Source organism: Bombina bombina, chromosome 4 (assembly GCF_027579735.1).
Source record: "Bombina bombina isolate aBomBom1 chromosome 4, aBomBom1.pri, whole genome shotgun sequence".
Lineage (NCBI taxonomy): Eukaryota > Metazoa > Chordata > Amphibia > Anura > Bombinatoridae > Bombina > Bombina bombina.
The window spans coordinates 1,144,741,588-1,144,759,614 of NC_069502.1; the positions used below are offsets into that span (position 1 = coordinate 1,144,741,588).

At 38.6% G+C, this 18,027-nt stretch overlaps 1 protein-coding gene across 2 annotated transcripts in view; it reads right to left on the reverse strand.

The window, feature by feature from the left end:
• Window positions 1–510: 510 nt before the first annotated feature.
• The window catches only part of DUSP10 (dual specificity phosphatase 10), a 125,982-nt gene continuing 108,465 nt past the window's right edge, over window positions 511–18,027 (reverse strand). For both annotated transcript variants that reach the window (XM_053712518.1, XM_053712517.1), the window contains exons 3-4: window positions 10,861–11,229; window positions 511–1,545 (exon numbers count right to left, since the gene is read on the reverse strand). In XM_053712518.1, coding sequence (XP_053568493.1) covers window positions 1,280–1,545; window positions 10,861–11,229 — 635 coding nt within the window. In that variant the 3' untranslated portion in view covers window positions 511–1,279. The remainder of the gene's footprint in view (window positions 1,546–10,860; window positions 11,230–18,027) is intronic.

An 18,027-nucleotide genomic window follows, 5' to 3' on the forward strand; every position in this document is an offset into this window, starting at 1 on the left:
TACACACTGTAGTTTTTTTTTATAGTTTAAAAGTGAAATAAACTGTGCAACAAGTCTTATTCTTTGATGCACAGGATTAAAAGCACAGCTTTTTTTTATTTCACTATTTGTCACATTTTGGGCCAGATTACAAGTGAATCGCTATTTAAAGAGATAGTTAATTCCAAATTAAACTTTCATGATTCAGATAGGGCATGTCATTTTAAACAACTTTCTAATTTACTTTTATCAACACATTTGCTTTGTTCTCTTGCTATTCTTAGTTGAAAACTAAACCTAGGTAGGCCCATATGCTAATTTCTAAATTATATATAGAACACTCCCTGCAAGTGTGAAAACGTTGATAAACTTAGAACAAGAACATACGTTTAAAAAAAATAATAATAATAATAAATAAATTTGAAATCTATTAGTTGGAACAAAGGTATTGAAATGTTGCTTTACCAAAAGATGCTAAAATAAAAAACAACATTTTATGAATCATTTTTTTTAAATAATAGACACAAGGAATTTTCAAAAAACTTTTTTTTTATCAGTTTTATAGTCAAATGGACATTCTACTTAGACAACAGAAACACTCCTATATTTTATGCAAAAAATAGTTAAAATAAAACCTCTTATTTTTTTTTTACATTCTGATATACATATTTAACAAGATTTATGGCACCATAACATGAATCAAATGAAAAAGAAAAAGTAATTGCTTTTGTTTATGCCTTCATTTTTAGTGCTGGCACAGATCACCATTCAATCAACTAACAAATCTCACACTCAAAATGAAATTATTGCACAAAAAGCCACTGCGGGCTTGTGATGGTCAAATTCTTTGTTGACGAAATATTATCAACCCAATAACAAAAATTTAACATAACACACCCATAATTAACAGTTTAGATGTTTTTACCATTAGCTTTGTCATTTTGTGTTAATGGCAAATCTTATTTTATTGTTCATTACACTTGAGTCAATATATTTGGAGTCACGGTCTTCCAAGTTCGGACATATCTTATAGGTACCTCTCTCAGCCTGTGAACCTGCACAGACTATGCATTGTGGGATTTATAGTATACTAATAGCTCTTTTTTTTTTCTTCCAAGAACTTTTAGACTTGAAATTCTCTCTATGAAAACATCAGGAAGACATCCAACAAACTCAACCATATTTAATGTAAAAAATGGTTTGTTTTTCTTGTTTCATATACAGTTTTATTATATCCAATATAAATATAGGATTTCATGTTTTCTGAAGAAGTGCTGATAACTATTGCAAAGAATTTTGCCTACACCACAGTTTCCACTCCAATTAGTTTTGGTGTTAGAATTCGTGGGGTAATTCCATTATTTAAGTCTTCTTCAAACTCCAACAACTGCCCCATAAAGTTCAGGTTGGGAGAAATAATTGGTCGTTTTCCTTTGACAAACTTATAGGCATCGGTCATTGTCATTCTTGTGTGCTTCATCAGGTAAGCAATCACAATGGTGGCAGAGCGGGAAACTCCTGCCTGGCAATGAATAAGAAGCCCTTTTCCGCACTGATGAGCTTCCTCTGAAACAAACAAAAAACAAACAAAACATAAAATTAATTAGCAAATTCTAATCTTTGTGTGTGCCAGATAAATTACCAGTATATTTCTTATGTTGGGTTTCAACAAAAACAGCTATTCAATAAAAATATTGATATTTCTGATTCAATTTGTTTCTGAGCTTAGGAATCTAGGAAAGTGTGAATAGTTAGTCGAACATGGAAAGGGCCTCAGAATTTTGTTTTTGTTATGCAGTGTTAGGCTAAAGCCTAGACTTTCATTAAATTCCAACAGTCTTTAACCACAATTAGAAAAAAAACATTTGCTTAGAAGCACTGGGGCTAAGGCCAGTAGAAACAGAAAAAAAATTACAAATGTGTATTTAATAAACTCTTCAGAAAATTATTTAATCAATATCTGGAATTGGATGGGATTAAAATGGAAAGTATCCAATATTATCTAATATACTGTAGATAACTATTGGCAACAATGAAGACTAGAACTTAAAGTGATTGTAAAGTTTAATGAATTACTGCCCACTATCTATTTAGCAAATCGATTATGAATCCGGTTTCCTCCAATCATTGCGTGCACCCTTGTGGGGCACGCAACGATTGGAGGAAGCCAGATTCGTCATCGTAATGCTTAATACAGTAGGAGATGCGGGTGAAGGAAAGGTGGTGTGTTTAACGTAAATATTTTAAAAAAGAAGTGTCTTTGTAAAGTTTAATGAGTTAAAGTGCTCCTGTTTTTAAGATTATTTATAGATACTGGGCAGTAATTAATTGAATTTTACAATCACTTTAACTTTGCAATGGTTAAAAAAAATCTCATTGTCTGACAAGTAATTTGTCAATATGTGAACTTAAATCTTTTTGTTTGTTGTTTATTTATGTATATATTCTTTCTGTATATTTATGCATATACAATATAGTTAATCCACTTTTTAAACACTTTTCGCTTGAATCTACAAGAAATCTTAAAAGGTTGCTTAAAGAATATATTATATCTCAAGTCAATTATTTTAAATTTAAAGGGATACTAAACGCACATTTTTTCTTTCATGACTCAGATAGAGCATGCAATGTTAAGCAACTTTGTAATGTACTCCTATTATAATTTTTTACTTTGTTCTCTTGCTATCTTTATTTGAGTGTAAGCTTAGAAGCCGGCATATTTTTGGGTTCAGCATCTGGGTAGTGCTTGCTGATTGGTGGCTACATGTTTGAATCCTGATTTCTAGTCACACAAAGCATATGTGCATATGCTGTTTAAACAGTAATAACTTTTACTAGAAGTATTTTTGCTAATGGAACTATACACATTTAAGTTTTGACATTACTGTCTATTTAAGTCTAATATGTAAAACTGAGCAAGCATGGAAAGCGTATAGCTAAGAAATAAATGGAAAGCTACATTACTTAAGCAGTGGTTTTGCATTAGAACGGCTTTACATATTTGCGCTGACATGAAACCTATTGCTATAACACATACGGCGCTTGACTTGTAATTTAGCACTTAGTGATAAATAACCTCAGAAAAAAAGCAAAAGAGAACCGATATGGTTATTAACTATGTCACAAAAAGTCCAAATTGATTTTCTTTCTTATTTTAAAAAGTAATATTTTGCAGTTTATTATATTAAAAAACAGGTGTAGACAGCAGAGTGCGATTTTTTAAAAAAAATGTATTTATTTATTTTCGCATCTTATGCTTTCTGCTTCATTCAGTGTTTCACATTTTTATGATCTTGTTCTGCCTTCAGTGTATGATTAATGTGTTATGATTACACAGGGTTTTCTGATTTTAAAGTGAAATTCAATCCTAGCGTTTTACAAACGCTAGGAGTGACTATTGAAACTATTGAAACAAATAAAGGTGACTTTTGATTTATAAAGTATAAGATACTTCATGTAGAAAGCTCCTTTTTTTTATTCAATCGATCACCATTTTTACCTGGTACAGCAGCCCACGGCTAAAAAAATTTTTGGCTAAGAGGTGAGGTTTTCACCTTTTAGCCAATAGCCGTGCGGTAAATCCGACTTGGCGCCCATGGGAGCCGGGTTTACCGCATGGCTGTTGGCTAAGAGGGTTTTTTTTTAGACGTGGGCTGCTGTACCAGGTAAAAACGGTGATCGATTGAATGAAATAAATGAGCTTTCTACATGAAGTATCTTATACTTCATGAATGAAAGTCCCCTTTATTTGTTTCAAAAGTCAATCCTAGCGTTTGTTAAATGCTAGGATTGACTTTCACTTTAAAGAGGAAAAACACATTGTAGTATACATTGTAAGAAGGAAACATTGTTTATTACAAAGTAGGAACTATAGTTGGATAGAAAAGTAAAAAAAAATAGAGCTTGCAATTTTAAATAACTTTCCAATTTACTTCTTTCTATCAATTTTGACTGTAGAAATCACCAAAGTGCAACAATATACTTTTTTTTTTCCTCAGGTAAGACTTCAATTTTACCTTGCAGCATACATAGCAAAATTAATAATAATAATACTTAGGGTTTCATTTATTAAGAAATGGAAGCTGTTTTTTGAGCTGTGGGCTCTGCTTACTGCAAATTAAAGGGATAGTAAAGTCCAAATTAAACTTTCATGATTCAGATAGGGCACGTCAATTTAAAAAAACTTTCCAATTTACATTTATCATCAAATTTGCTTTGTTCTCTTGGTATTCTTAGTTGAAAGCTAAACCTAGGTAGGCACATATGCTAATTTCTAAGCCCTTGAAGGCAGCCTCTTATCTGAAAGCATTTAACTGTTTTTCACAGCTAGAGGGCGTAAGTTCATGTGTTTCATAGAAATAACATTGTGCTCACGTGGCGTTATTTAAGAGTCAGTACTAATTGCCTGAAATGCAATTTGTCAAAAGATCTGAGATAAGGAGGCAGTCAGCAGAAACTTAGATACAAGATAATTACAGAGGTAAAAAGTATATTTCTATAAATGTGTTGGTTATGTAAATCTGGGGAATGGTAAATAAACTTTATGCTTACCTGAAACATTTATTTATTTCCGGGCATGAAGAGTCCATAAAACATTCTTATTACTAGTGGGATATTCACTCCTGGCCAGCAGGAGGAGGCAAAGAGCACCCCAGCAGAGCTGTTAAGTATAACTTCCCTTACCCATAAACCCCAGTCATTTGGCTGAAGGGAAATGGAAAAAGAAGATAACACAAGGGTATAGAGGTTCCTGAGGACTAGACAAAACAGACTCTTGTTGGGGAATCCAAATTGATCTTCTGCAAGAGATCTGAGTGGTCCCCATTCCATTGACTGAGCAAAAGGAATGATGTCCATGGAGGCAACCATCAGTCCAATCACCTCCATGCATTGAGCCACAGATGGACGAATAGCACATTGGAGAGACAGGCAAGAAACATGAAGCTTGGATTTTCTGACGTCCGTCAGAAAGATCTTCATGGATAGGGAATCTATGATTGTTCCCAAGAAACAAACCCTTGTATCTGGAACAAGGGAACTCTTTCCCAGATTCACTTTCCACCCGTGGGAACAATCACTCCCAGGAATGATAGGTCCTTTACGCAGTTTAAGAAGGCCTCTCTCTTTATCTAATTCACAGATAACCTTGAGAGGTGGAACCTGCCCCATGGAGGACAAGATTTGACTCCTATTCTGTAACCGTGGGATACAATATCTATGGCCCAAGGGTCTGGAACATCGCGTATCCAAGCCTGCTGAAAAAAAGAAAGCATGCCCCCCACTTGATCCACTACAGGATCGGGGACGGCCCTTTCATGTTGATTTAGAATCAACGGAAGGCTTCTTAGCTTGCTTCCCCCTATGCCAAGGTTGACTGGACCTCCAAGAAGACTTGGATTGATCCAACTTGGAAAAGGAAGACTTCTGTCCCTTAAAGTTACAAAAGGAACGAAAATTAATTCTGGCGACCCTTAGGTCTATTCTTTTTATCCTGAGGTAGGAAAGAACCCTTTCCACCTGTAATGTCAGAAATAATTTCTGCCAGACCTGGTCCAAACAAGGTTTTACCCTTATAAGGCAGTGATAAAAGCTTGGACTTGGATGTAACATCTGCAGACCAAGATTTTAACCAGAGAGCTCAGCGAGCTAAAACAGTAAAACCAGAAATCTTACCACCCAACCTAAGAACTTGCATGTTGGAATCACAAATAAAGGTATTGGCTAGCTTGAGAGCCTTGATCCTGTCTTGGATCTCCTCTATAGTAGTCTCTTCTAGGATAAGATTAAATAAATCATTGCACCAATAAGATGCTGCCCCTTCAACTGTAGCAATACTAACAACAGGTTGCCACTGTAATCCCTGATAAATGTACATATTCTTCAAAAAAGCCTCAAGCTTCTTATCCATGGGATCCTTGAAAAAACAACTATCTTCAATTGGAATAGTAGTTCTCTTAGCCAGAGTAGAGATAGCTCCCTCTACCTTTGGCACCGTACGCCACGAGTCAAGAATAGAGTCAGCAACAGGAAACATCTTTTTAAAAACAGGGGACGGGGAAAAAGGAATCCCTGGTTTATCTCATTCCTGAGTTATAATATCTGCCATACGGTCTGGAACTGGAAATACTTCCGCAGATGAGGGTACATCATATACCCTATTAAAGGGAAACTGAACCCAAATGTTTTCTTTTGTGATTCAGATAGCACGTGCAATTTTTAGCAACTTTCTAATTTACTCCTATTAACAATTTTTCTTTGTTCTCTTGCTATCTTTATTTGAAAAAGAAGGCATCTAAGCTAAGGAGCCAGCCCATTTTTGGTTCAGGCCCTGGACAGCACTTGATTATTGGTGGGTGAAATTATCCACCAATCAGCAAGAACAACCCAGGTTGTTCCCTAAAATTGGGCCGGCATCTAAACTTACATTCTTGCTTTTCAAATAAAGATACCAAGAGAATAAAGAAAATTTGATATTAGGAGTAAATTAGAAAGAGCATGCAATTTTAAACAACTATCTGAATCACGAAAGAAAACATTTGGTTCAGTGTCCCTTTAAGCTTACTGGACCTCTTTGGATTCTACGCAACAGATTCTTCCAAAGTCGCAAGAACCTCCTTCAAAAGAACTCGAAGGTGTTCTAACTTAAATCTAAAATTAATCTCCTCTGAATCTGCAAAATTTGTCACTACAGTATCAGAATCTGACAATTCCCCTTCAGAAGCCACTGAAGAATCATCCTCATCAGATAATTGAGACAAACTGACTAACGCAGCTTTAGCGGAGTCAGCCCAACTAACATCAATATGTTTAGATTTCCTCTGTTGTTTACCAGAAACCTTTGGAAAAACTGATAAAGCTGCAGAAACAGCAGAAGTAATCTGCACAGGGAAATCCCCAGGTAAAACCCCCCCCCCCCCAGGAGGTTGAGAGGAACCGCAGGGCACTGCATGTGAAGCTTGGGAAGCTTGAGGGGAAAGCTGAACTGTAGCTAGGATAGCACTAACCTGAGAGACAGGAGGCTCAGGGAGAGACATCTTATCTTTAAACTTTAAAGTTTTATTTAAACATGAAGAGCAAAACTGTGCAGGAGGAATTATCTTAGCCTCCAAACACAATAAGCATTTTTCAAATGAATCAACTTCAGTATTAGTGTCTATAATTGGGTATCAGTTCACAATTAACAAAAAAATTTAAATGCCAAATTAAGTTTATTTATATGAAGCAATAAAACATAAATAAGCACTTAAAACCCTTAGCTCTGCTGAGGTCTTACCCCTCCAGAAGTTGCTATCCCACTAGCAAAGAAAATCAGAAACATCCGGTTGCAAAAAAAACCTCCTTGTTGCCGGAACAATCCAAATCCACTTGCCACTGTAGATAGAAGAAAATACAGCCTCCACACTCGCTGCGGCAAACTCCGATCTGAACAGAAGTGCCGAGGAGCGGTCACGTGACCGTAATAAAAAACAAAAAACGGTGCGAAAACCAATAGCAGCACAGCAAAAATGATTGGGCCAATAAGCTGAGCTGAAAAGTGATTGCAACAAGTAAGAAGTAAAACAAACACCTGTCAAACACTTCATACACTCTCCCATCTCTGAGCCCCCAATAAAAAATGATTCCTCTTTTCACATAAAAGCAGTGCCCCTAAAACAGATTTAAATACTTTCCACAAGGATTTAACCACTATAGTGCCGGTACCTTCAAACCTAGAAGGGAGAGCACTTACCTGTGGATCCTGCTCTGTCATACAGGAGCTGTTTTCTAGGGTGTGGCAGCTTCACCATATCTACCAGGGACCTATAGAAAAGAAAGAACAGAGTAACCAACTCTGGCTTTCTATAATAGGGGTAGCAATAATATTATAAGTTTAAGCAAAGACTACCTCGCCATCTCGCCAAGAGATTGACATGGACACAGCATAGCCTCAATCCTTGCTTGCAGGGAAAAATACCCATTAAAAGGATTAAAATCTTCAGACACCATCTTCTCCATCCTCCCGTGATCAAGGCAAAGAGAATGACTGGGGGTTATGGGTAAGGGAAGTGATACTTAACAGCTCTGCTGGGGTGCTCTTTGCCTCCTCCCGCTGGCAAGGAGTGAATATCCCACTAGTAATTAGAATGTTTTGTGGACTCTCCATGTCATAGGAAAGAAAAAGATTATATATATTTTTAAACAATAACATTTTTGGTGTTTACTATCCCTTTAAGAAGCAGCTGTCATATAACCTTGTTCATTTGGGTGACAGGTCACATAAGAGCAGGGGTAACGGTTGCCTCCTCAACATGAAGAAAGCAGACAGGTTACCTAGCTTGGAACATTGTCCATATGTCTATTGATAAATTAGGTTGTTACACTTTGTTTTTTAACTTCCAAGATCATCATGAGAACTGTGTTTAAGATGCCAATCTCTGAGCATCTTAAGCTTCTGACTGGTGAATATGGATCATTCATTGGCTGTCTATGATCCAATCTAGGACCATGGCTATGTAAATGATCTTAAACTGAAAAAAGCTTTTTTTTGCTGTTTTTTTTTTTTTTTAAATTATGTATTGTAATGTTGCTTCAAACATTATTTTTGGGCCATATATGTTTTTTTAACTAGAATACCATGTACAATTACTTCTTAGAGAAGCTTAAATATATTATATAGTCTACTGGCTATTTCTAAAGTACGAGAGTTTAAGACTTGTTTCTTCTAGTAGTTTTAAAGCTGTCGAACGAGTGATCATCAAACTTGCGAATATTACAGGCGGCAGCACTTCAAACAACGCAGAGCTGTAAGCTTGTCTAAAGATCAGTCTGACAGATTTTTTTTTTCTTTCATAAAAAGGCCACATTGTACTTTTTAATACTTATATTGAACCCGCAGCAAAGTAATGTGTATTCACTCTGTATGTGAAGTGTATTATTTGGGAACAGAGGTTGGAGGAGTGCAGGTGTTTTGTAGCGTAAAAGAGAAAATTACTTTTTTTTTTGCACTAAGAAAATATTTGTTTCTTGCCTCATAGGAGAGTGGGAGGCATCTTTCAAATCATAGTGAATTAGCTCTGCAGGGTAAGAAAAATCCAAGACTTTTCTCTAATAAATTCAATAACATCTCCATGAAAATAAACACAATCTTTACTTTGTACAGTCCTTAAAGGAATATGAGAGCATGCAATTTAAAGCAACTATAATTTACTGCTATTATCATTTTGTCTTTATTCTCTTGGTATCTTTATTTGAAAAGGTAGGAATGTAAGCTTAGGAGCCAACCCATTTTTGGTTCAGTACCCTGGGTAGCGCTTGCTCATTGGTAACTACATTTAACCACCAATCAGCAAGCTACAGGTGCTGATCCAAAAATGGGCTGACTCCTAAGCTTACATTCCTGCTTTTCAAATAAAATTACTAAGAGAACGAAGAAAAAATGATAATGGGGTAAATTAGAAAGTTGCTGACAATTGAATCCTCTATTTGAATTATGAATGAAAAAATTTCGGTTTCATATCCCTTGAATAATAAACTTTATTTTATTTGAATGCTTAGTCTAAAACATGAGCAGCAATTATGATTTTAATAAAATAATTGATAACTAATTTTAAATTATAATGGCATCTATCAGAATTAAAGTGAATGTAAATTGTGATGCTAAAGTCCCCGGTTTTTAAAAATTCTATTAAAAACAGGGGCACTTTAATTCATAAAAATTTACATTTCACTCGTGATGTAAAAAAATTCTTACCTTTAAATCTTGACAGTCGATCCAGCTTCCTCCGCCCGTCGCAAAGCCTCTTCCTGGGTCTAAAATGAGGAATCCAGCTTCCTCCAATCACGGCTTCGAATCAGACACTGATTCACCCGGGGGAAGCCGTGATTGGAGGATGACCTATCCATCATTTCTGACGTCAGAAATGGCTTTGCGAAGACCGGGGGAAGCTGGAGAGGCTGTCAAGATTAAAAGATAAGTATTTTTTCACAATGAGTGAAATGTAAATTTTGATCAATTAAAGTGCACCTGTTTTTAATCTAATTTTTCAAAAACGGGCACTTTAGCATCAAAATTTACATTCACTTTAAGACTATAGCCAATCACAATAATAACCAAAACAGAATTGCATAATACTAAGGATTTAAAAGAAGTTTGCATATATTAAAGGAACAGTTTACACTAAAATTGTTATTGTTTGAAAAGATAGATAATTTGCACAACCAACATTTCAATATTATTATATTTTATAATAGTGAAACCTCTAAATGTCTGCCTGTTTCTAAGCCACTACAGACAGCCTCTTATCACATGCGTTTTTATTTGCTTTTCACAACAGGAGACTGTTAGTTCATGTGGGCCATATAGATAACATTGTGTTCACGCCCAGGAGTTATTTAGGAGTTAGCACAATACAGTATTAAATGTAAGTCAATAGATAATAAATAAAAAGTCATGTGATCAGGGGGCTGTCAGAAGATGCTTAATATAACTGTGTTGTAATGCAAAACTTGGGAATGAGTAATAAAGGGATTGTCTATCTCTTAAAACAATACAAATATATTGTAGACTGTCCCTTTAAGGGACACAGAAGCCAATTATTTTATTTGCTGCATTCAAGAAATGGGATCATAAAATAAATTATGTTTTAGAGCTAAGCAAATCTACATTTCTTTTCTTCTATTTGTTGAGGCCCCATTAGCCAATGAACATGCAAACTGCAGGATCATTATTATATACAGCAGTTTAACATTTTAATGGCAAAGTATTTTACAAGGATTTAGTTTTTCTTCTTTCAGAATTTGTATACCTTTGATATCCTCTTAAAATTTAATGTCAGAATTCCAGTTTTCTTCTAATGATAATCAATAAAATAAATGACCATATTACCAAACTGAACAACTTACCTATAAACTCAAATGCTTCTTCAAAGTATTGCCTGAGATTCTGTTTATTGCTGTCTGTTGCTGGTAATCGTTTGTAATTAAAGATTCCTTTCTCATAATGATAAAGAGGGAGGTGCGTTGTGACATTGACTATAAAGCCTATGTTCATCCTTTGCATTTTTTCCAAATTTTGGGCATCATTTTCATTTCCAAGGAAGAGCAAGGGTAAAATAGGGGTCAACTCTGCATTCTCAATATCTGGAGTCATGGGGAAGGACTGAGGTAGTGAAATTTGCACCATTGAAGCTCCACCTCCATCTGAACAGTCCTGAAGTTGAAGGGAGTTATCGCAGAGGTTTTCATGGTTCTGCTTAAAACTGCTGAGCCCACCTGAAAGAGAAATAGTAAAATTAGAATACGCATGGACATGAGAAAAGCTAAAAACAGAATTTATGTTTACCTGATAAATTACTTTCTCCAACGGTGTGTCCGGTCCACGGCGTCATCCTTACTTGTGGGATATTCTCCTCCCCAACAGGAAATGGCAAAGAGCCCAGCAAAGCTGGTCACATGATCCCTCCTAGGCTCCGCCTACCCCAGTCATTCGACCGACGTTAAGGAGGAATATTTGCATAGGAGAAACCATATGGTACCGTGGTGACTGTAGTTAAAGAAAATAAATTATCAGACCTGATTAAAAAAACCAGGGCGGGCCGTGGACCGGACACACCGTTGGAGAAAGTAATTTATCAGGTAAACATAAATTCTGTTTTCTCCAACATAGGTGTGTCCGGTCCACGGCGTCATCCTTACTTGTGGGAACCAATACCAAAGCTTTAGGACACGGATGAAGGGAGGGAGCAAATCAGGTCACCTAAATGGAAGGCACCACGGCTTGCAAAACCTTTCTCCCAAAAATAGCCTCAGAAGAAGCAAAAGTATCAAACTTGTAAAATTTGGTAAAAGTGTGCAGTGAAGACCAAGTCGCTGCCCTACATATCTGATCAACAGAAGCCTCGTTCTTGAAGGCCCATGTGGAAGCCACAGCCCTAGTGGAATGAGCTGTGATTCTTTCGGGAGGCTGCCGTCCGGCAGTCTCGTAAGCCAATCTGATGATGCTTTTAATCCAAAAAGAGAGAGAGGTAGAAGTTGCTTTTTGACCTCTCCTTTTACCAGAATAAACAACAAACAAGGAAGATGTTTGTCTAAAATCCTTTGTAGCATCTAAATAGAATTTTAGAGCGCGAACAACATCCAAATTGTGCAACAAACGTTCCTTCTTTGAAACCGGTTTCGGACACAGAGAAGGTACGATAATCTCCTGGTTAATGTTTTTGTTAGAAACAACTTTTGGAAGAAAACCAGGTTTAGTACGTAAAACCACCTTATCTGCATGGAACACCAGATAAGGAGGAGAACACTGCAGAGTAGATAATTCTGAAACTCTTCTAGCAGAAGAAATTGCAACTAAAAACAAAACTTTCCAAGATAATAACTTAATATCAACGGAATGTAAGGGTTCAAACGGAACCCCCTGAAGAACTGAAAGAACTAAATTGAGACTCCAAGGAGGAGTCAAAGGTTTGTAAACAGGCTTAATTCTAACCAGAGCCTGAACAAAGGCTTGAACATCTGGCACAGCTGCCAGCTTTTTGTGAAGTAATACAGACAAGGCAGAAATCTGTCCCTTCAGAGAACTTGCTGATAATCCTTTTTCCAATCCTTCTTGAAGGAAGGATAGAATCTTAGGAATCTTAACCTTGTCCCAAGGGAATCCTTTAGATTCACACCAACAGATATATTTTTTCCAAATTTTGTGGTAAATCTTTCTAGTTACAGGCTTTCTGGCCTGAACAAGAGTATCGATAACAGAATCTGAGAACCCTCGCTTTGATAAGATCAAGCGTTCAATCTCCAAGCAGTCAGCTGGAGTGAAACCAGGTTCGGATGTTCGAACGGACCCTGAACAAGAAGGTCTCGTCTCAAAGGTAGCTTCCAAGGTGGAGCCGATGACATATTCACCAGATCTGCATACCAAGTCCTGCGTGGCCACGCAGGAGCTATCAAGATCACCGACGCCCTCTCCTGATTGATCCTGGCTACCAGCCTGGGGATGAGAGGGAACGGCGGGAACACATAAGCTAGTCTGAAGGTCCAAGGTGCTACTAGTGCATCCACTAGAGCCGCCTTGGGATCCCTGGATCTGGACCCGTAGCAAGGAACTTTGAAGTTCTGACGAGAGGCCATCAGATCCATGTCTGGAATGCCCCACAGCTGAGTGACTTGGGCAAAGATTTCCGGATGGAGTTCCCACTCCCCCGGATGCAATGTCTGACGACTCAGAAAATCCGCTTCCCAATTTTCCACTCCTGGGATGTGGATAGCGGACAGGTGGCAGGAGTGAGACTCCGCCCATAGAATGATTTTGGTCACTTCTTCCATCGCTAGGGAACTCCTTGTTCCCCCCTGATGGTTGATGTACGCAACAGTTGTCATGTTGTCTGATTGAAACCGTATGAACTTGGCCCTCGCTAGCTGAGGCCAAGCCTTGAGAGCATTGAATATCACTCTCAGTTCCAGAATATTTATCGGTAGAAGAGATTCTTCCCGAGACCAAAGACCCTGAGCTTTCAGGGATCCCCAGACCGCGCCCCAGCCCATCAGACTGGCGTCGGTCGTGACAATGACCCACTCTGGTCTGCGGAATGTCATCCCTTGTGACAGGTTGTCCAGGGACAGCCACCAACGGAGTGAGTCTCTGGTCCTCTGATTTACTTGTATCTTCGGAGACAAGTCTGTATAATCCCCATTCCACTGACTGAGCATGCACAGTTGTAATGGTCTTAGATGAATGCGCGCAAAAGGAACTATGTCCATTGCCGCTACCATCAACCCGATCACTTCCATGCACTGAGCTATGGAAGGAAGAGGAACGGAATGAAGTATCCGACAAGAGTCTAGAAGCTTTGTTTTTCTGGCCTCTGTCAGAAATATCCTCATTTCTAAGGAGTCTATTATTGTTCCCAAGAAGGGAACCCTTGTTGACGGAGATAGAGAACTCTTTTCCACGTTCACTTTCCATCCGTGAGATCTGAGGAAGGCCAGGACGATGTCCGTGTGAGCCTTTGCTTGAGGAAGGGACGACGCTTGAATCAGAATGTCGTCCAAGTAAGGTACTACAGCAATGCCCCTTGGTCTTAGCACAGCTAGAAGGGACCCTAGTACCTTTGTGAAAATCCTTGGAGCAGTGGCTAATCCGAAAGGAAGCGCCACGAACTGGTAATGCTTGTCCAGGAATGCGAACCTTAGGAACCGATGATGTTCCTTGTGGATAGGAATATGTAGATACGCATCCTTTAAATCCACCGTGGTCATGAATTGACCTTCCTGGATGGAAGGAAGAATAGTTCGAATGGTTTCCATCTTGAACGATGGAACCTTGAGAAACCTGTTTAAGATCTTGAGATCTAAGATTGGTCTGAACGTTCCCTCTTTTTTGGGAACTATGAACAGATTGGAGTAGAACCCCATCCCTTGTTCTCTTAATGGAACAGGATGAATCACTCCCATTTTTAACAGGTCTTCTACACAATGTAAGAATGCCTGTCTTTTTATGTGGTCTGAAGACAACTGAGACCTGTGGAACCTCCCCCTTGGGGGAAGTCCCTTGAATTCCAGAAGATAACCTTGGGAGACTATTTCTAGCGCCCAAGGATCCAGAACATCTCTTGCCCAAGCCTGAGCGAAGAGAGAGAGTCTGCCCCCCACCAGATCCGGTCCCGGATCGGGGGCCAACATTTCATGCAGTCTTGGTAGCAGTGGCAGGTTTCTTGGCCTGCTTTCCCTTGTTCCAGCCTTGCATTGGTCTCCAAGCTGGCTTGGCTTGAGAAGTATTACCCTCTTGCTTAGAGGACGTAGCACCTCGGGCTGGTCCGTTTCTACGAAAGGGACGAAAATTAGGTTTATTTTTTGCCTTGAAAGGCCGATCCTGAGGAAGGGCGTGGCCCTTACCCCCAGTGATATCAGAGATAATCTCTTTCAAGTCAGGGCCAAACAGCGTTTTCCCCTTGAAAGGAATGTTAAGTAGCTTGTTCTTGGAAGACGCATCAGCCGACCAAGATTTCAACCAAAGCGCTCTGCGCGCCACAATAGCAAACCCAGAATTCTTAGCCGCTAACCTAGCCAATTGCAAAGTGGCGTCTAGGGTGAAAGAATTAGCCAATTTGAGAGCATTGATTCTGTCCATAATCTCCTCATAAGGAGGAGAATCACTATCTACCGCCTTTATCAGCTCATCGAACCAGAAACATGCGGCTGTAGCGACAGGGACAATGCATGCAATTGGTTGTAGAAGGTAACCCTGCTGAACAAACATCTTTTTAAGCAAACCTTCTAATTTTTTATCCATAGGATCTTTGAAAGCACAACTATCCTCTATGGGTATAGTGGTGCGTTTGTTTAAAGTGGAAACCGCTCCCTCGACCTTGGGGACTGTCTGCCATAAGTCCTTTCTGGGGTCGACCAAAGGAAACAATTTTTTAAATATGGGGGGAGGGACGAAAGGAATACCGGGCCTTTCCCATTCTTTATTAACAATGTCCGCCACCCGCTTGGGTATAGGAAAAGCTTCTGGGAGCCCCGGCACCTCTAGGAACTTGTCCATTTTACATAGTTTCTCTGGGATGACCAACTTGTCACAATCATCCAGAGTGGATAATACCTCCTTAAGCAGAATGCGGAGATGTTCCAACTTAAATTTAAATGCAATCACATCAGGTTCAGCCTGTTGAGAAATGTTCCCTGAATCAGTAATTTCTCCCTCAGACAAAACCTCCCTGGCCCCATCAGACTGGGTTAGGGGCCCTACAGAGATATTAGTATCAGCGTTGCCATGCTCTTCAGTATCTAAAACAGAGCAGCCGCGCTTACGCTGACAAGTGTTCATTTGGGCTAAAATGTTTTTGACAGAATTATCCATTACAGCCGTTAATTGTTGCATAGTAAGGAGTATTGGCGCGCTAGATGTACTAGGGGCCTCCTGAGTGGGCAAGACTCGTGTAGACGAAGGAGGGAATGATGCAGTACCATGCTTACTCCCCTCACTTGAGGAATCATCTTGGGCATCATTGTCATTATCACATAAATCACATTTATTTAAATGAATAGGAATTCTGGCTTCCCCACATTCAGAACACAGTCTATCTGGTAGTTCAGACATGTTAAACAGGCATAAACTTGATAACAAAGTACAAAAAACGTTTTAAAATAAAACCGTTACTGTCTTAAAGCCTTAAAAGTATTGCACACCAAATTTGGAAGCTTTAACCCTTAAAATAACGGAACCGGAGCCGTTTTAAACTTTAACCCCTTTACAGTCCCTGGTATCTGCTTTGCTGAGACCCAACCAAGCCCAAAGGGGAATACGATACCAAATGACGCCTTCAGAAAGTCTTTTCTAAGTATCAGAGCTCCTCACACATGCGACTGCATGCCATGCCTCTCAAAAACAAGTGCGCCACACCGGCGCGAAAATGAGGCTCTGCTTATGCTTTGGGAAAGCCCCTAAGGAATAAGGTGTCTAATACAGTGCCTGCCGATATTCTTATATCAAAATACCCAGATAAAATGATTCCTCAAGGCTAAATATGTGTTAATAATGAATCGATTTAGCCCAGAAAAGTCTACAGTCTTAATAAGCCCTTGTGAAGCCCTTATTTACGATCGTAATAAACATGGCTTACCGGATCCCATAGGGAAAATGACAGCTTCCAGCATTACATCGTCTTGTTAGAATGTGTCATACCTCAAGCAGCAAGAGACTGCATACTGTTCCCCCAACTGAAGTTAATTGCTCTCAACAGTCCTGTGTGGAACAGCCATGGATTTTAGTTACGGTTGCTAAAATCATTTTCCTCATACAAACAGAAATCTTCATCTCTTTTCTGTTTCTGAGTAAATAGTACATACCAGCACTATTTCAAAATAACAAACTCTTGATTGAATAATAAAAACTACAGTTAAACACTAAAAAACTCTAAGCCATCTCCGTGGAGATGTTGCCTGTACAACGGCAAAGAGAATGACTGGGGTAGGCGGAGCCTAGGAGGGATCATGTGACCAGCTTTGCTGGGCTCTTTGCCATTTCCTGTTGGGGAGGAGAATATCCCACAAGTAAGGATGACGCCGTGGACCGGACACACCGTTGGAGAAATCTCTTTTATTTTGTAGTGTGGCAGAAGAGCTAGCAATCTCTTATTTTGTAGTGTGGCAGAAGAGCTAACAATATTTTATTTTGCAGTGTGGCAGAAGAGCTAGCAATCTCTTATTTTGTAGTGTGGCAGAAGAGCTAGCAATCTATTATTTTGTAGTGTGGCAGAAGAGCTAACAATATTTTATTTTGCAGTGTGGCAGAAGAGCTAGCAATCTCTTATTTTGTAGTGTGGCAGAAGAGCTAGCAATCTATTATTTTGTAGTGTGGCAGAAGAGCTAACTAACACTATTTTATTTTGCAGTGTGGCAGAAGAGCTAGCAATCTCTTATTTTGTAGTGTGGCAGAAGAGCTAGCAATCTCTTATTTTGTAGTGTGGCAGAGGAGCTAACAATATTTTATTTTGCAGTGTGGCAGAAGAGCTAGCAATCTCTTATTTTGTAGTGTGGCAGAAGTTTACCCTTCCGTATTTGACATTCTTTATTCACTATACAGTCTGCTTTTCCCCCTAGACTCCAATCACACAGGAGAGAGAGACAGAGAGAGACAGAGAAAGACAGAAAGAGAAACCGAAAGAGAGAGTGAGAGAGAGAGAGAGAGAGAGAGAGAGAGAGAGACAAAAAAATAATTCCATATTTATCACCAGTTTTACACAAGATTTGTGATTTCAAGTAAAATATATATTTGCAATCCACTTAATAATCTGTTTCCTGCTAAATATTCCTGCTTCATACACAACAATATGTTCTGTTTACATGCTTGAATTCATTTTAAAGCTTCATCTCTTGTTTATCATTTATAGAGTAACATTCTGCAAAAAAGAAAAGCGGAATTTATATACACAGCCATTCATCTAAAAAATATATGCGAGAACAAAGCAGGATCTTTTGTTGCTTTGCTTAATGTGAACATGCTACAATACATAACAATAATTTTTAACAGGCGATAAGAGTATCTGGTTGTGTTAAAGGAACTAAACA